The following is a 20,348-nucleotide window of genomic DNA, read 5'->3' as shown; positions in this document are numbered from 1 at the left end:
AGCATTCAAATTACAGCAGGTTTGCACCACCCACCTCCTAGATCAGAATCAGCAAGCAGGGCAGATTGTCACTAGTCCCTCCCCTGTGCCATGGAGGCCTCACAGAGCAATCAACACTTTCTGTTACTGCTCACATACAGCCTCAGAATTCCTCCCAACACAGCATTCAAGAACCAACCAACTGCCTGCAGTGGTCCACCAGAGGAGAGCTATTGGTCACTCTGCATATTTATGGAATTACTGATAAAGGCCAGTCTGTTTGAAAACTTACTTCAACCTCACCAAAGGTTGCAATAGTGTAGGTGTTTGAAGAGAAGGCACGCACACCTTTTATTTTGACTGAAGGTTCTGGGTGAGAGAAGAAAGGAGAGGAGTAGGAGAGAGTGTCTGAAGAATGAAACATCTGTTACCTAACCCATCTCCCTACCTCAGAGGTCAGACTATCCAGTGCCCTTGTATTTCCCCTATTTCTACTTTGTCTTCTGCTAAAATTTTTTGAAAGCTCCATGTCCTCCTATATGATTTGGTTCATTCACAAGGAAAATTTCTTAGGGCTTACTCTGTGCCATGGCCCACACTAAGCACAGGGACACAGCAGTGAACAGCACATAGCCCACTCTTCTGGGGTTAACAGCCTGGAACAGGAGCAGAGTGTTCATCAAAGATCAGCCCTCAAGAATATGTTGGGGCCAGCTGAGGGCAGACCATGAGAAGGAGACATGTGTCTATGGGAGCATATAACCAGGGAGCCAGCTGCATAGGAAAGGGAGGAGGCTTGGACAGGCAGAGGTCAGGGCACCATTCCTTGAGGACTTGTCTTGAATTGAGTGGGGATTAGGGACATAATAAGATGAAAGCACAGAGTCTGAGCATGTGTCACCCAGTCTGCAAGAATTACAGAAGCCCTGCCCTGGCTGGTGTGGCTCAGTGGACTGAGTGCCAGCCTGTGAACCAAAGGTCACCAGTTCAATTCCCAGTCAGGGCACATGCCTGGGTTGTAGGCCAGGTCTCCAATAGGGGATGCTCGAGAGGCAACCACACATTGACATTTCTCTCCCTCCTCTTCTCTCTCCCTTCCCCTCTCTAAAAAAATAAATAAATAAAATCTTAAAAAAAAAAAAAGAATTACAGGAGTCCAGACAGGGTGGGCAGGCTGAAGAGCTGATCCCTACCTCCTGTTGTTAAAGTTCCTACCAAAACCATCTCAAAGCCTTAGGGAAAACCAGGGCTTAAAGAGTTTCTGTAGGTCAGAAGAGAAGGTGAACAAAGATGCCAGGAGAAGTAAGGTGGGAAGGGTCCATAGACAGTGAGCCTGGGAATCCTCCAACCCTGGCCACATCCACATCTACCCACAGGCCAGCTTCAGAGCAGACCCAACACTGGGGTTGAGCCACCAACACTAAGAGTTCTCAGACGAAGGCTGGTCCCAAGAGATGCCCTGAGGGCTACGCAGGGCTCTGACATGTCTCCAACTCCTCCCAGGGCCAGAGACTAAGAGGAGGTGGGAGGGAGAGGACAAGTCCTGGACAGAGTCCAGTTCCAGAACCCAGAGTCTCAGGCTGCCCTACGCCCATCACCACCTCATGTTTATTTCAGCACAGTAACTGCCCCTTCAATTCCCCCAAGAAGTCTCCAACAGTATATTTGCTCAAGAACTGAGGAAAACACTCCAATCCTAGAACAGCAGAGTATTTAGGCAAATGCAAACATATGCTGGATTCTTTTCTTAGTTACATTCTTGGCAAAGGAATTATTTCACCAAGAGACAAAGTAAGACTTTCAAGGGTTCACTCACTCCATCCCAGCCCCAGCTATGGGGATGCCAACCCTCAACATCCCCCATCCTCTTTAAAGGCACATAATGGGTGGCCGTGGCTATAAACAGTAGCAGGGCAGGTCCTTGTGAGGAAACCACTCAGAAACCTTACTGTGGGGCCCCATGAATACACACATGATAAAACAGCACACAAGTGAATATACATACCCAACTGCATATAAACTGGGAAATACAAAAAAGGTTTATGCATAGTGTCAACGTCAAATACTGCTTATGATACTGTATGACAGTTATGCATAACGCTGCACTGGGGAAGCTCAGTGAAGGCCACATGGGATCTCTCTGTATTATCTCTCATAATTGTATGTGAATCTCTATCTCAAAATAAATTTTTTTAAAAAAACACATAATGTGGAAACCACCTTATCTCAGAACGAGGACTGGTCTGTTTTTACAGAGCAGCCATGAGAAAACCTAAAGCTATTTCTCCAAAGCCTATTTTTCCAGTTTTCTAACAAGCAAATTATGATTTTCTTCATATGGCAAGTATTCAAAGAATCCATGTCCAGCCCTTTCCAGTGTCCCCAGACCCACACAACCCCAGCCTGGCTCTATGACACTAAGGGTGTTCCTCCCCCTGAAACTGGTTTGAGACCCTAAAACTAAGGACAGATCAGGGTGGAGAGAGGAAGGAGCTGGGAAGGATGGGCAACCAACCAGTGTAAGAGGCAATCTTTGCAGAGACTTCTGAGAAGACCCATGCTCACTATTCTCCCACACCGCCTGCCTGCAGTCTTCATATCCCTGCCAGCAGTTTATTAATATTTTATTGAAAACTCTAAGATGATTCAAATTTCAGCTGTCATGATAAGGTGGTGTTGCTAGGCAACTTCAGTGCCCGTCTATGGATCTGTTTTCACAGCTCTTCCCCCACTCATAGAGGTCCACACTGGGCCCTACCACCCAAGACCCACTCAGCTCAGACCACCGCCACTTTCCACACCTTCCACACCTGCTCCAAAGCACTCAGCTGCCATGCATGATGGCCCAGCACACAGGTCTCCCAGCACCCAGCTGTGCCTCCATCGGAGCCCCAGAGTGGCCCCAGCCCCCCTCAACTCACCATACTCACTGTCGTAGAACATGACAAACTTCTGCCAGCGCAGTTCTGTCACCAGCCTGAGCATGACATCGTTGAGGCGCACGGGTGGTCTTGAGGCCAGCGTGTAGGCCTCACCATCAGGACTGGGGTTCAGGTGGCAGGCAGTGCGTGGTGAACCCCCAGGGTTGCGCTGGACAAAGAGGTGCGGGATGTGCATCGCATCAGTGAGGGACTGCAGAGCATTGGCAGATGCACAGCCAGTGGATGTGACCAAAGCCAAAATCCCTTGGGTCATGAGGTCACAAGCTAGAAAGAGAGGAGAGAGACAGGAAAGGGTCAGCATGGGGGTGATGCTGCACTGGCTAGGATCCACACAGCCTATGCCCAGCAGCTTATGCCTGGGCCCCAAGAAATGCTGCCCCCCTCTAAGAACCAAGACCCCACCCCAGGCGAGGCCAGGCCAGGCCAGTGGCTCCCACACACACAGTCCCTCTAATGCCCTCAGTGATCCTGCCAGCTTGACACCCTTGTGCCCATTCAACAGATAAGAAAACGAAGGTCAGGAGAGGCAGAATTATTTGCCCTAAGCTATTCAAGGGACAGGTAGCAGAATAGGGATCCAACCCACATCTGTTTGAGACACCCATCAGCAATACTAAATTAACCATCTTCTTTCCTACTTGGGCTGTAAGCTCCGTAAGAGTCAAGAACTCATCTTGTTGGTCTGCATATCCCCAAGGCTAAGCCCAGAACAGGAAAACAGTGTGTGCTCTGCTCTTCAGTTGGCTGAACTGAACTGATTGGGCTAAAGGGAGTCAATTACATCAGAAAATCAGGGAGACACTTACCCCAGAGGGCCAGGTTGTCAATAAAAAGGGAGACAGAATCCTCTGCCTTCTGGCCAAGTCCACTTTATTCATATCATCAAAATACTAGGTCAAACCCAGGATGAAGCAGTTAGTTTCAGAAGCCCAGGATTATTCAACAGCCACTTGACAATAACAAAGGAAGATGCTCCCAATTGAGGACAGTTACCACAGCTCAAAGGACCAACAAGGCAGCACCAGCAGCCCTTTCCAGGACAGCTGCACTCGCCTTTTGAAGTCACTCAGTGACCACAAGGGGCGCCCCTACACACCTATACCTTTTGGGCACATCATACCAATGAACAGAAAGATACATCTCACCATACTGGACCCCCTTGCACTAGTTTTGAAGCAACATTTATTAATAATGCTTTATGTGATGGCAAAAATGTGGGAAAGCAGCTGCAGTTTCAAAACACAGACTATGAATGTCAGCAGGCCATCTGCTGCAGACAGCCAACTTTTGAACAACTTTGACAATGTGGTTCTTTTGATTCAGAGCCCATGGTTTTATGTAATGCCTCAGTGAGGCTGGGTGCAGGAACCCAAGAGCAGAGCACGCCCAAAGAACAAGGTGGTGGGAGGCTGGGATATGCAGGAAGGGGCAGATCACCTCCATGCTATCAAGTAGCTGCTCCCCATGCAAGAACACTCACATTGCACAGTCAGGACAATAATTCAAATGCCCATAGCTCTGCCTGCTGACCCCTCACCCTCCACACATGAGGCAGGGGTTGGGATGGTTAAACAAGAGACTCTGAAGCCTTCTTGAGAATCAAGCAGCCTCATCCAAGGCTTTACACTGCAGAGTTCTCTGCTAAACAGAAATCCAATCATGGTGGCTCCCAAAAAGCCTTGCGGATAGAGTCAAACCTCTTAAGTAGTCCAGCAGGACCCCCAAAGATGTGTGGCTTCACACTACTCACATACCTCTGCCCACTATGCCCAACTAATAGCCCAACTTTTGGCCCATGGAATCTGCCATGTTTTCTGTTGCCTGTAGAACCTCACATTAACTTTAGTTTCGAGACTCAAAGTCTACATCCCCAGACTGGCTAGGGACCCCTTGTCCAGTGCTCCCTCTGCACCCCCACATTTCCCTACTCTTTCTTTCCTACATGAATGCAAGTTTCAGGGGACAAGGGTCATGCCCATTCTGGTCACCATCCTTCCCCAGACACACACCATGTTCAGCCCATACAGTCAATAAAGGCTGGCGCAAAATACCATAAGCCTGGATGATTTCATGCCTTCTGGCCAATAATTCCACTTTGAGCACTTATCCAAACTATGGAAATGGCTCTAGATACAAAAACACTATAAAGGACACTAGTGCATACTCTTGAGATATTGCTAACAATCTAGAAGATACAAATAAGTGAGTGATATGAAAGTGCCCCATTTGCTGAAAACATATGCAGACTTTAAAACTATTCACGAAGACACTACAATAACATAGGAAAGTGCTTGTCATAAAAGTTATGTGAAAATAATACACAGGTATATATTTTATAATATCAAGTAAATAAAAGAGCATGCATGAAAAAAAAAACAGAAGGACATCCTGCAAAATATTAAAAGTGACCACATTTTAAAAGAGACCTAGAAATGGTTCTCCTTCTTTTCTGTATTTTGTTAAAATTTCATGTTGTGAACAGATCATTTCTTTAGCAAAAAAATATAATCCTGCAACAATGGATAAGTATGAAGCTATGTAAGAGGAGGGACCCCTCTGTGAGAATTTTCTCAGTGCCAAATATTCTCTCAAGTACTTTATATGCATGAATTCACAATATGCTCATGACATCTGTATAGAGTAGGAGTCACTGCACCCATTTTCCAAATATCAAGTTATAAGGCCACACAACTGATAAGGGACAGTGCTGGACTGAGATGCCATCTGATCTAAAAACACCTCTGAGACATGGCTAAGTGACAAAACCAGGACACGGAACTGTGAGCTCACTAGGATGACAACTAGGTGAAAAGCATGCTCATGAAAAAGGCAAGAGAAAGCACTCAAAGCTAAGGTACTATGATAAAAGGATTGCCCTTCCCTTTCTTGCACATACTCTCTTCAATGACAATACATTGCACTTACAACTTTTAAAAAGGTAAACTTACAAAATAAACTGTGTATCACTGGGGTATAAAGTTATCCAGGAACTCCAGCCCTGGTCCCAGCCCAGGACACCAGTGAAAATGCCCTCATTGTGGCCCTCGTTGGGTCCCAGGTCTCTGTTGCCAGGTCTCATCTGACTTATGATGGCAAACCCTGGCCCCACTCCAATACATTGGGTTCTTTCTGAGACTCAGTTTCCCCATGTAGGCATGCTTCCTACTCCTCACAGACTGTTCCTTACCTCCTATTTCATACACACACTTAGCACACTCCTATTTGAAAACCCCTGCACTAAGCACTGGTGAGGGGAAGACAAAGAGAAGAATGACTAGGGGTCCCATCTTTGATTTACCAAGGAGACAGACCACACAATTCAGCCTGTGAGAAAAAAGAGAAGAACCCAGAGGAAGATGAACACATGTGGGGATGGTATCTTGGACCTCAAAGGAAGAGCAAGATCCAGACAACAGAAGATGGGGAGAGCAGTGTGATAAGGAGGCAGTATGACCAAACAGGGCCAGGCAACAACGACATGCTCAGGGAATACACAAGCATCTGACTGGTCACCCTGACCCATCCTTGCTAGCAGCCAGAGACGCCAGCTCTCTGGCTGGGCCTGGGTTCACAGGGACAGCAAAACTAGCTCTGGAATCTCATGGTTCCAGTCTGGGTTGCTCCACTCAGCAGCCATGTGACTGTGGCATGTCTCCTTTCTCAGCCTCTGGTTTCTATTAAATGAGGATAAGAATCTCTACCCAGCAGAGCTATGAGAACAGTGACTTAATGTGGACCACAAGTGTCAAGCCCATACTTGGCACAGGAAAGATGCTAAATAGATGTCAGTTTCCTGCCCCTCTCCCTCAGCACCCCCACCTCCCCACCAATGTCCCCACCCAAGTCATGCATAGAATCCTAATAAACAGTAGTTACAATAGAGGGTGACCTCACTCCTGCAGCTGACAGCCCTCCCCTCAGAGGTGGGCACCACCAACTCATGCTCCTATGGCCACCTGCAGCTGCATGCAAGCTCCTCAAGCCTCCAGGCTCAGCAAACAGGGTGGGTAATTAGGGCTGGAAGCCTCTCCCAGGGACTAATGGAGAGGCCTGATGCAAGTCAATTTCCAATCCACTGTGAATGGCCTGCTAATTGGGGCACTCTTGAAATGATGGTTATTTAGACGGTTATGTTAGGCTCTTAACATAAAAATAATAAGATCAAAATACATCAGATCAAAGTGAGATCAGCTATTAGTTTAATCAAGGTTACATGCTCATTCCCTGGATAGGACGTTACAGAACTCACACCATGGTTGTGAAGAGAGATGCTAAACACCAGTGTGGGGTCCAATAGCCTGAGTCTGAAGCTGGGCTCTGATATGGAGACTCCATGGGACCTTGGGCAAGGGGCCGGGCCTCTGTGTCTTTTTTTCCAGTAAAGGCAATGGTACCCACTTCACAGGGCTGTTGTACACATCCAGTGAAAGGTCTTTGTATGTGAAGAGCCATTTACACAGCCTAGTACATAGTAGGAATATAGGAGTCACCACTGTTATTGCCTCTCCATCCCAAAGGTGTTTCTGTGGCTCACTAGAAGATAACCGCCTTTGTTGTAATTCCTTGACTCCAATATCACATGGTCATAAAGCTGATCTCTCTTGATTACAACAATACAGGCAGATGAATTGATAAAGGCTCCCTGAGAATGGCTCATCAACTGGGAAAGTAAGAAGCAGAGACGAATGTAATGAGCAGCTTCGAACCCCATTACCCAAGCTTGGTGGCCTAGGAGACCAGAGGGTCACTCAACAGCTTCCCAGGAACTGGGAAGAAAGGCCACTCAGAGGCTGGGGTTGAGGCCAAAGGAGAGGATTCCTGGGACTCAGCCGACATCAGCAGACAGCCCCACAATCACATCCCACTAGTCTCTGTGAGATGTCAGCACCCTGCTGATCCAGGCTCTCCACACACAGGACTCAGGGCGAGACAAGTCAGGCACAGCACTGGCCACATCAGGTGGGATCTCCATAACTTGCACCCCTAATGAGTTTTCTGATCCCCTGGTGAAGCACAGAAAGGGTTGGCCACTTGGCCGGGGCCACACAGCCAGAGCAAACGGCACAAGGAGCCTCAGAACCAGAACACCGGGTACTTCCATAGCCAGTCCCAGGAAGACATGATAGCCAGCACTGGACATAGCCCAGAATCCTGGAACATCTACCCCACCCTCCCTTGGATGGAAACTCCTGGGGCAACTCCACACTTAGCACTGGCCCCAGAGAAGAATCCCACAAGCAGATACAAAGCTTCTCTTCTCTGAGAACAAATCTTTAGCTCAAGCCACTGGATGCCTACAGTGGGTGCTAGAGATAAGACAAGTGCCCCCAAACATGGAGGTCACTATGGCACCACTGCTAATTCATGTCCTACCTTCTCGTTCCCCATGGGGATTCCCAGAAAATTCCAGAGCCAGGGCCAGGGCCAGGGCCAAGGGAAAATATACCATAAAAGGCTTGTAGTGGAAGAGATGCACAATTTCTGGTGCCACTACCTGGGAGTGATGCTGGCCACAAGCAACCCAGCCCTTCCCTCCACCATGTGCCCTGAATGCATCATTCCCTAGGGCACACCCATACCTGCTTCTCCTGTGGTCCCTGAATAGGCAACATCCGGTGCTATTAAATAGCCTTTGGAAAATCAGAATGACAGGACTTTTCCAGATGTACAAGGCACGAGAGGACACTCTACCTGGACACTCAAGCAGCCTATAGTAGAGGCGTCCTCAACCCAAAGAAGCTTGGCGAGGCTTCACTGGTCTCAGAGGTAGTGGAAGGGAGAGTCAGGGTCTGGACAGCCCCAGGCTCAGCCCAGCCCTCCAGAAGGAAAGGCCTCTTTCTGAGGGGGTCCAGTAAGCCAGCCCAGGCATGCCAGCACCTCTGCCTGCCCCAGCAGGGGGCTCTCACTGCCACCCCGTTACTTCAAATAATCATAACAACCACAGCACTCACCCTCTCCTGACACCCTCATTACCTGTGCCCTTCCCCTCCTCCTTTTAGTTGGCACCAGCTTTATTAATATTTGAATTCTAATGGCTAATGCTTTTAAATTAAGGTAGCATTTATAAATACTTTATAGTCAATGAATAATTGACCAAATTTAGTATTGTCATAACTCAGAGTAAATTATTGATCTATAGAGAATGTTTTTTCATGTTTTATTAAACTGTTTAAAAGATAAACAAAACCATAAAATGGGGGAAGTCAGTGGAGAGTTATACAAAAGCCACTCACTATGAAGAGCTGCCCCTGAGGGGAGGGTCACAGGGCCCCTCTGCCCTCTCTCTAGAGCACAGGACAGTCCTGACAAGCATACTGTCCTGTAGACCTTTGCTTAAGCAACCCTCCCACCAGCTACTTTCTGCCTTTATTCCCTGTCCCTTGCTCAGTTTACTTTTTGTCCATTCGTCCTTCCAGTCACTCTTTTGCAGACCCCCTCACTCCCTTCTTGCTCCTATATAGCCTAGCTGGTGAAATCCCAACCCAGGATCAGCCTGTGGTGGGGCAACCTGCCCAACCACTTCTCCATGTCTGTGAGCAATCAGAGGAGGGTCAGAGAGCTACACAGCTGGCGACACAGTGACCCTTGCCAAGTTACACTGCTAAACTCAACAGGGCTCTCCACCCTGCCCTTCATCTTGCATCCCTCAACCACCTTACTTGCTGTTCTCAGTCCTCCTGGGTTTCTCCCCCAAGTTCAACTAATGACTTTGCTCATTCTTCATAGAAAAAAATAGAAGCCATCATCACTAGGAGTTCATCCCACTTCTTACCACCAGATTCTTCAACCTATCTGGCAAAAGTCGAGGAAGAGAGAGCCTTCTCTTGTCTTAGGCAAGCCCAGGCTCATGAGCTCTGAGTGGTCCCACCTCTTCCTTCTCCTAAACTCAGACCCAGACCCCTCACTTATGTCCTCTTTCAATGAAATCATCAACCTTCCTTATATATCAGACCCATCCCATTAAAAGTTAAACCCCAGCCCTGTTGTTGATTCTACAGTTATTGCTTCAGCCCACAACCCTCCCCAGGCTCCTGACCCCCCAGTTTGGGGGTCTCCCCTAGTAAGTCCACTAGCAGCTCAAACTTAGCATGTCAACACTGAGCTTCCTGGGTGTGATCTTGTCCCTCTTAATCTGCCAATCTCAGTAAAATAGAGTCCCAACCACCCACTTGCTCTTGACCCTTCTCTCTCCGTGACTCTCTGCACCCAAGCCATCACCAAGTCCTGGATGTTTTATCTCCAAAATATATCTCAGATCTGTCAACTTTCCTCTGTCTTCACTGCCAACACCTTCATCTAAATTGCTATCACCTCCCCACTGGACCTCCCCCCAGGACACATGCCACCCGTTCTACACAATATCGTGGAACAGCCTTCATAAAATACCAACCAGACTGTGTGGTCCCTGCTTAAAATCTGCATTAGCTTCCCATTATGCTTAAAATAAATTCCACACCCTCAACAGAGCCTGCAAGGCCCTGCCTAATCACACCTGCATCCTGTGTTGTGGAAGGCTGGCCATTGTGCAGTAACTGAGATACTCAAAGCTCTTGCCACTTTTGGGTCTCTTCATACCCCTACCTGCCTGCAAGGCTCCTCCTGTATCTGTCTGGCTAACTCTCCTCATCCTGTACTTTTGTGGGTAACCATCACTCCCTCAAGAGAACTTTCTGTGATCCCAATCTTCCCTCACTGCATTTTGTCTGCATAGCACTCACCCATGTTTGCCATTGTGAACTATGTTGTCACTGCTGCCAGTTGTCTCATTCCCTAAACCACGAGCCCATGAGCAGAAGCACCTGTATACTGCTTATCCTCCCAACCCCTGGCCCAGCACTCAACTTGGCATTGCATAGCAACAAACTATGTAATTAATAATCCTAACAACTCTGCTAAGATAAGCACTGTTGGTGTCCATATTTCAGGGTACAGACACAGAGTTTTCAAATTTGCCGAAGTCCCCAGATGCTCATCATCCCAAAAGTGAAGTCACCTTCCACAATTTGAACAAGGGGAGTTTCTGAAAGCCAACCCTCCATTCTGAAAAAGGATTTCACCAAGAGTTTAGAGAATGCCAAGGAGACAATGAGCCTAATGCCTGGCCTGAGCAGCAGTGCCCAGGCAAGTGTCTCTCCTGGAACACCTCCAGGCTGGGAGTTCCCACACCCCACTGGTCTCACAGTCAGCCCAGCCCAGGGATGCCAATAGGCCATAGTGTCCCACTGGATGACAAACAGTAGCTAGAGGAAGAAGGACAGCTGTTGCAGGCAGGATGCACACAGCCAAGCAGGATGGCAGGGAAGAGCTGGAGACACCACACTGATCTCTAGGACCTCATCCTTATACCAATTAATGAATCAAAACTGATTCCTTGCTCCCAAAGACTAGAAACTCAGGGAACACTTCCTGGGTGGGATCTTGCTGGCTCATGTATAGTTTTGCAGCTCCTCATTCATGACTCTTACTACTCTGTCAATGGCACGCCAGGCTTCCAGGCCAGGAGTCACACAGAAATGTACATTGTGGAAGTGAAATCAGAACAGAGTCCTAGGAGACATGAAGAACCTCGAAAGCAAGCAAGCACCCAGGGGCCTCTTGTAGCATGCTCAGTGCCCTGAGCCAGATATCTCTCCCTGGGCTCCCCTCATGCTGCCTGTGAATGCCACCCCCCCACCCATGTCTGCCCAAATCCCCTATCAGTTCCCTGGTCTCCAAGCTCCCTGCTCTTCTTCCACCAACCCACTCTACAGGCCAAAGTTCAGCACCATATATACCCCCAAAATACCTGCCATGCTCCCCACTTCTTGGGAGTCAATTTGTGAGGTTCCCCTACCACCCCTCAACTCCACATACCAGCAATACACTGGTCTATTTCCCAACCTTCACATCTTCCACGCTCTCTGTTCAAGTCTCTCTACCCAGCCTGTGCCCGCTCTCCCTGACAGGACTAACTGGCCAAAAGGGACCAAGCCCCACATCTGTGGTTGGGCTCCCAGTCTCCATCCTGGAATGAAAGCTGACCCATGGATGCCTGCCTGCTAAGCACTTAGCACCACTGTCCCTCCCACACTGGGGATTAGTATAGCAGGAACAAGAATCACCTCTCAGCCATGGCCTCATCCTGTAAACACTGGAGGGCACAGAAACAGCCAAACTCCAGCTGAGCCCAGCTCCAAGACCTTCCACTAATTCTGCAGCTTGGCCTGCCTGCCAGCAGGCTTCCAGAAGGCAACCTCTAGGCTTCAAGGTACAAAGCAGAGGTCCAGGAGGTCCTAATGCATCGAGCTCAAATCTCTGCATCTGCATTCCCCTGCTGTTCCTTTATCATCACCCAGACCCAATTCAAGTGCCTCTGCCTCTCCAGAGGCCTTTTCACCCAGTCAGAACAACACAGGCCATGCCCCTTCTGCCCCCCTGATTTGTACATGATTGCAGCTCAGTGTCACTATCTGTTTGTGGGTCTCTTTCACCCCCTGGACTGAGCTCCCTCCCTAAGGGTTTCTCTACCTAGCACCCAGCCTGAGATTGGACAGCCAGGTGCACCAGGAAAGCAGGCAACAATAGGACAATTTGAGGTAAGCATAATGCTGGCCCTGGCCCATCCCCCATCACTGGAGCAGCCTGAGATGGCTGCTCTCACCAGGCAAACCTTGGACAATCAGTCATCATTACCACCCTGTGGGTCCGTCTCTAGGGTGAGCATCCATAGGGACACTCACACCCACCTCAGTCCCCTTCCAACAGCCTGGGAATATTGAATATGAGTAGATCTAACTCTCTGTGCCTCCCCCAGCTGGTCACCTGATGAGGACCTGAACTGAAGAACTGACCTGAAGCCTTCACACTGGGCAGGGATAGCCCACTCTCATGGGGAGAAAGCCACCACAGAACCCCTAGCTTCTAGGCTCTACTAACCCAGGGGAACCCCCATTCCATCCTGCCACCTTCCCTGATTCCATGGCTGGAAGAGCTGCATCCACCTGCCAGTACACAATGTTCCTTACATAAATAAGGTCTTTGGGCTGCCAACCTCTCCTCTAGTGCCACCATCCATAGCTCAGCCCCTTCCTCACTCTGCCCAGCCTACTTACCCACCCCCTTGCCGCCATCCAGCCCCATGCCTTGTAGCCAAGCCCAGAGAAATGACCAGAAAGGGACAGCTCCTTCACACTCCCTCACATCTCTGCAGACCACTCCCCACAGCCCTCATCACATGACACCAGTGCAGGCAACACCCGGGATTGGTGGTGGCCAATTAACCTGTTACACTATCCAGGCCCTGCTGTGTTCTTCACATCCTTGTCATGGTCCTTGTGTGGAGAAGTCCAACCAGGCTGGTGCCTACACAGCTGTGGGCCTACACAGCTGTGGGCCAAACCCACAGATGACTGAACAAAACAGTGTTGAAAAAGTGGCCCCACAAATTACTGATGTGCCTCTTACAAACAAACTCCTGTCCATCCAGGCACTGATGCTCCTCCAGGAAGGGGGAAATCATGAAGTCCAGGCCCCACCATGTCATTTGGCATCCAGGAGCCAGGGCTGGTCACTTGTCAGAACATCGGTGTCTTATTTTATCAAATGGGAGGAGGGCAGGAAAGAATAGGTCACAGTACCCACATCACACACAAGACATGAAAGTACAGCCTCTGGCACAAAATACATATTGAATCATTAGCAATTCTAAGATGCTATTCCTTCCCTGTGGGAAGTGTCCATTCATTCATTGATCATTCATTCCCTTATCAGGTGCTTAGCACCCTCCTTCCCAGCATCTTTTAAACTGAAACCCACATTAGTGCAGAGGATGCCCAATTACCCATAGGGGAAGATAGCAGGCTGCTATCCAGCCCTCTGGGAGCTAAAAATCAAAGGAATAAAGTGTTCACTCCCACAGAGAAAGATAGAGCAGCCCAGTGGTAAGAAGACACATTCTGATGCTGAACTGCCTGGACTCAGGTGCCTGCTGTGAGTCTTGGAGCTACAGGTGACTATGGGCAAGTCACACCTGCTCCATGCCCTACCTCAAAACTGGGCTACCACAGTGATTTCAAACATAATCAGTACAGTTGACCCTTGAACAACACAGGTTTGAACAGCATGGGTCCACTTATACATGGATTTTTTTTTTGTAATTTACAATTAACATTTACTAATGTCTAAAGAAGAGTGATGTTATATTAGTGGAAACAGTGTAGTATAACAAGAGGATACTGGATTCAAAGCCAAAGTGAAGCAATCATTACTTTTTTTTTACTCCTTTCCCAGGAATATGTTTATTGATTTTAGAAAGTGAAAACAGGAGAGAGAGAAAGACAGACAGACAGAGAAACACTGACGTGAGAGAGAAACATCAATCATTGGCCTCCCATACACACCCTGACCAGGCATGGAACCGAACCAGGTACGGCCCTGACCAGGGATCAAATCCACAACCTTTTGGTGCACAGGACAATGCTTCAACAAACTAAGCCACCCAGCCAGAGCATGGATATTTTCAATATATACCTGTACTGTTTTCAACCCACAGTTAGGAGTTCACAAATGTGGACTGCCGACTGTATGCACTGATCTACACCATTTTATATAGAGGACTTGAGAATCCTCCGTTTGGGGACCCACAGGAGTCCTGGAACTATGAAGTTTTGGGGGAGTGAAGTTATATGCTGATTTTCCACTGCATGGGGGGTTGTCACCCCTAAACATAGTATTGTTCAGGGGTCAACTGTACATTTAATCAAGAAAAAGGGAATATTTCACAGTGTATAAGTATAGCAAAACACCACATTGTATACCTTTAACATATACAATTTATATTTGCCAAGTATACCTCAATAAATCTGGAAAAAATAAATAAATGAATAAGTAATTGTTAAATAAATAATTATACAATGTTAAACATAAATAAATCATTTCCATGTTTATAAAATAAAGATGCATTATCTTGACACTGCCAAAAAGAAAATGAAAAAGGGGAAAAACACATAGTAACAACCTGATAGAATACTAATGAGAATCAAATAAGTTACAACCCAGGAAGCACTTCGGCCACCAGTGGTAAGAGCAGCTAACCAATCACCTACTATACGCAGAACAAGCTAAGACCAGAGAAAAGTACTGCCCAGCCAGGTTCAAAAACACATCAAAACCCAGAACCTGGCCAGGGAAGCAAGGCCAGGCTGATTGTTAGTACTGATCATGCCCAAGGCCATCCTCTGCCCAGTGCGTCCCAGGAGCAGCTCTGCTGATGTGGGGTGAGTAGGGCCAATACCCAGTCTGGAGTCTACCTGCCAAAGCCCACTGTTGCTCTTCTCACTCACCCCAAGATTTCTAACATATCATCTTCTGGACATCACAACAGCCAGTTGCACCAGCTTCTAAAATTGTAGAGATAGTGCCACCGTTATAGGAAGCAGCTCCCCTGTGCCCAGTGGCCAACACCTGAGCATCTGTCAAGAACAGAAAAGGGGATGGTGCAGGTGCTGGCCTGATCCCCAAAGGCAGCTTTCCCAGCTGGGCCAACTCTGCATCCAAAGGAAGTGGAGGCAAAGCCGTCAGGACACAAGTGTGGCCACACCACCCTGACCATTCAGGCCAGCCCTGCTGATTCCAATTCAGAGATAGTTCACCCTGAGGACAGGCAGAAAGAGTCCTAATGGCCCAGGGACATTGCCCATCCCAGCTCCCAGGTGCTTTGGAGCAGATGCGGAGAGAAATCAGAAATCTCCTGCAGCCTGCAGGGATGAGAAGGGATCTTTGCCAGTGATAATGAAAATTTTCACAGTAGCAAATGCTTAGAGAAAATCAAAACACAATACAACAAAATTGACAAACCAGAAACTTATGAGAAACCTGATTGGTGATGCTCAAGTTTGCCATTGGTACCTTTCCAGCCATGAGAGGACAGACTAGGAGCCAGGTCCTCCCCGCCAGATAATCAAATTGCCCCCTGAGCCCACCACAAATCTCTCCAAGACCCTAGCCACTCCAAGGTCCACGTTGGGAACATGGAGATCATGCAGATCTGGCCCCAAGTCCCAAAAACGCCGTCTGGAGAGGGAGCTGGGGTAGGGTCAGGATGTGGCTCACTGTCCACAGGAGGATATCAGGCAGGAGAAGTGTAGGAAGGTGGTCATGTGGCTCAGAGTGCAAAGAGGGTTTCACAGAGCAGCTGATGCTGGGGCAGAACATAGATAAGAAGAAGACCATAAAAAAGGGCAACCACTTTAGCAGTCTGGCATGAGCCAAGGCACACACATGGCATTTATGGATCTGCCGGGAGTAAGCCTCTCATGCTGGGGTAAGGGGGACCCAAGGAGGGTGGGTTCACAGTGGACTTCCTCTCTGCTCAGCTGAGGGGTTTTGTTTTGATCCCATGAGCACCACAGAGGCTTGGAGGCTTCCTGAGCACAGGTGAGGACTGCTCAGAGCTTGCCTTTAGAAAGGTGGTCCCAGTGAGGATACAGTGAGAGGACAGGAGGCCTAAGCTCCCTCTTCTTGCTCTTTGCCCTGGGAGGACCTAGAGTAGGGACTACAGGGGCAGGAGGCAGTAAGGACAGTCAGGGCCATTGTAGGACAGAGGACAGGGTCAGCTAAAAAACACAGAGTGGGGCCAGGGGTGGGGGGCATGGCAAGCAGATGGGTGGACCTAGGAGCCCAGGCCCCACCCCAGAGCCAACTGGACTGAGGAGGGACATATACCACCTGTGACACGTGCTACCCCTACACACCATTACCTGGCATCCTCCACAGGCCTAGAACAAGGTCAACATACCCCTCTTTACTGAGGTGACAGCCAAGGCCTGGAGATGTGAGGTCTCTTGTCAGGTATGACCCACACCCTGCTGGTGGTGAGCATGAGTTAAGTCCAAAACCCAGGCCCTCCAAGAGGCACAAGCTGCCTACTCCAAGCCCAGGCCAAGGGCCCAAAGGGCAGGGGGAAGTGATGCCAGCCCTTCAGCCCTCAGTCAGTATCTGGGGTGCCCCGGAGGTTTGAGACCTGAGTGCCATGGAAGGGGCTGGCAGAGAAGAGTGGATCAGGGTGGAAAGGAAAAGCAGGGCTCTCACCCACCTCTGCCACTAATGGAAATCCCACATAGGCCATGTGTGTCCCAGGCCAGGCTGATCTGGGGACGTAGACACAACGGCACATCTGGCAGGCAGACCTGGTTACTGAAGGGGTAGGGGGCCTGAATGATGCACCCTAGAAGACACGGTCTGGCAACACAGGGCATCAGTGATAAAGGGAGACCCGAAGTGCAGGAGCCCTATCACTGAGATTGATCATGTCCAAGGCATCAGAAAGCATCAGAAAGCATAAGCACAGGCAGAGCTGTGCCACAGAACTCTTAAGTCACAGTGGGCATAAACAGCACATGAGCCCTTCCCTGGAGCACAGCTGGAGGGGAGCAGGAACCCCCTGTCTCACTGTCAGGCACCAGTAGATGGCAGAGCCAGGTGCACACATAGAACAGCAGCGTCACCAGATGGGGGCACACATGGCAAGCTCAGCTGGGCACAGGCCCAGGTGAGCTCCTGCTGAATGAGACACACGCAACAGGCCTGCTTCTGGGGGACAGTGTAGTACATTGTGGTACATACACCAAACCAGGGCAGGGAGGCTCTGAGAGCAGATGAGAATCACCCCTTTTCCCCTGCCAAATAAAAGCCCAATATGCCACTCCTTGTGATTTGTGCTCCTTCGAGGCATTTTCCTGCTGTGAATGAGGCTCCACATGAAGAGCTAGGCCTAGAAGACACAGCAGACTAAAGTGGTGCCCAGCGCCAGCCCTGCCCTAGGCATGGAAGGCAGTGGTCCCTCTCTCTCCTCTGCCCAGACACCTTCCCTGAAGAAAGGCAAAGGAACAAGGGGATAAGACACAGCCACCAGTGTCCACATCAGAAGAAAGGGGAAGCTGTGGGACTGGGAGCTTTGCCCCTCTGAATGCCCCACCCAGCAAGCATGTATGTATGCACACCACCTGCACCCATGTAGCCCCACACAAGCACATACAGACTGCTCTGCCCTGAGAGGGAGTTCCCATGGCAATTCAAGCAGCTGCCCTAGCCACAATCCAAGCCACTAAGCCTCACTAGGATTTGGCAGGGGTGACTCCAGACACTTCTGGAGATATTTGAACTCTGTATCCTGCCTCAGCACTCTCTCTCCTCTCTGCAGGGACATATACCCCAATGAAGGGCAGCCTAAGACAGCCCTTTGGGTAAGTATGTACCTTCCCATAGGCCCATGTGAGTAAGCAGCCCTCAGCTAGGCCTGGGTCTGTTCTCCAAGATGTGGCTGAAGTGGCATGGGCAGCAACTGACAACCCCATACTGTGTCTAGTGCTGTCGGCAAAACAGGCTGAGGAAGAGCCCTGACACTGGTCAAACTACTCTGTGCATGGAAGCTTCTCTTTCTTCCCTCACTCGATCTGCCTGACAATTCTGAGGTAAGGAGTATTGTCTCCATTGTTCAGTACACTGAGGCTCAGAGAGGAAAGTCAGTAGCCCAAGGTCACGTAGCAAGAAGGCAGTGGAGCCTGAATTCAAACTCAAGTAATTCTGTCTTAGCAGATCCTGCTATTCCTCCCACTCTCCCAAGCATTACGGGTGAAGACCAAGAGCCAGCAGGTAAACACCAAGGGCCACCAGGTAAAGAACAAGGACCACCAGGTGAACACCAAGAGGCAAGAAGTAAGGACATCAAGGACTAGAAGGCAACAGATTGATGTTCAAAGTCACATAAAAAAAAAAAGGAAGGAAAACCTTCCTACTCTCATCCCAAGCACGTTCCCACTAACTGGGCTCTACCTCTCCCCTTCCCACCTCCTACTAAACCCCCCAAGTTCCCACTCTCTCCACAACCCCTCAACTTTCCCAACATACACAGACTTACAAATCTATTCCCTGCATCTTTTTAAAGCATAATAGCATTGGTAGAAGGAAGGTGTTGCTATCCAGCTGAGTAAGCCTACACATCAGCATCTATCTGGGCAAAGCTTTATCAGAGAGGAGCACCACTCCCTACCCTGGCTCACTCCTCCCCCACTGCCTTCTCAAAGAGCTACCCACACTCCTACACAGTCAATGAGAAGATGACCCCTAAGCTTCAAAGCATAGGAATGTGCAGAGGGAGACACAAGGAGGTGTGGGCAATGGGATGCTGCAGCCCATCCTGTTTATGGTCAGATCCATGGCCACCCCACACCCATGGCCCCAGCCCTTTCTGGGCCCTCCCAGCATAGCTGTTTCTGTTCTGATAGAGCTGCATGAAGACTGGGCCTGATGGGATGTGGGGAGACACAAATAGAACAGTCGCAGCTCATTCTTCCCAAAGACCCTACCCCCAGACCCCCCTTACCACCACCACCCACCCACACCTCCACTGTGTCCCAGGGGTCCTGATCTCACCTGGGGAGACAACCAGCTAATATCCCCAGTGCACCCAGGTGCACTCCCTCAACAATGCCTTCCACAACAGTGGCCATTGTCACACCAACACCCAAGCTCCCTGTCCCCCTCCTCCCCTGCAAAGCTCAGCTCACACCTGCCTGCCTCCAGAAAACCTCCTGGGACCTTCCCACCCCTGTGCCCAGAGCTCAACTCAGCCTGGCACTTGTCACCCTCTGTCTCTGCTACCAACCTATGAGCTATTGGAGGTGAGGGTTCCCAAGACACAGGTGCCTAGGGAATGTTTATTGAAGAAGTGAGTGAAGCTGTTGAGTCAGATCAAGTAAAAGTACTGAGGACTATTTCCATATAGAAAGTATTGATTTTGCCCTACAGAACTTTAGCTCCAGTTTTCCAGCTGAGAACACTGGCATAAAAACAGAGGAGAGGGGAGGAAAGAAGGGATAAGCCATCTCCCAGTCCTTCCCACAGGCCAGGGGCAAGTAAAGGTGCCCAGTGACTTGCCTGGTCCCCAGGTGAATCACAGCACTGAGACCCACATAGCTGCTGTCTGCTTCCACTCACTCCCTGCATGTCTGCAGCCTGGCACCAGAGAAGGCAGCTGCCCACAGTGACTGCAACACTTTTTTTGCCTTAAATGGTGGCTATTAAAAGGATATAACACTAAGGGAAGCACTACTCAGGGCTGGGAACAACAAATATTTACAGTGTTTAAGCATAATCATATTTAGATGAGGACTATGTATTGCTCATTGCAATTTGCACTCTCCTTGAAAAACATTTTGTATAAGGAAGAACTGACTCCTGGAAGTGTGCCTGGACGTAGCAGGGTCCAGGAGGTGCATTAAGAGGTGCTGGTATCCCAGTCCCCACCCTAGATATTCAAGGCCAGCCTGCCCTAGAGTGGAGTCAAGAAGGCCAAGGGGCTCCAGGTTGTAGGGAGAGGAGCAGAAAGATCTGCTAAGAATCTATCTTCACAACTTAGAAGTCTCCACACTTCTTTGAGTGACAGGACCT

At 49.2% G+C, this 20,348-nt stretch overlaps 1 protein-coding gene across 1 annotated transcript in view; it reads right to left on the bottom strand.

Moving 5' to 3' along the window:
• Positions 1–20,348, bottom strand: part of GRID1 (glutamate ionotropic receptor delta type subunit 1) — a 731,665-nt gene that overhangs the window by 564,862 nt on the left and 146,455 nt on the right. The window contains exon 3 of the mRNA XM_028514000.2: positions 2,901–3,185. Within this exon, the coding sequence (XP_028369801.1) occupies positions 2,901–3,185 (285 nt within the window). The remainder of the gene's footprint in view (positions 1–2,900; positions 3,186–20,348) is intronic.

The sequence above is a fragment of the Phyllostomus discolor genome, chromosome 5 (genome assembly GCF_004126475.2).
Source record: "Phyllostomus discolor isolate MPI-MPIP mPhyDis1 chromosome 5, mPhyDis1.pri.v3, whole genome shotgun sequence".
NCBI classification, from domain to species: domain Eukaryota; kingdom Metazoa; phylum Chordata; class Mammalia; order Chiroptera; family Phyllostomidae; genus Phyllostomus; species Phyllostomus discolor.
This window is presented reverse-complemented; position numbering and strand designations above follow the sequence as displayed.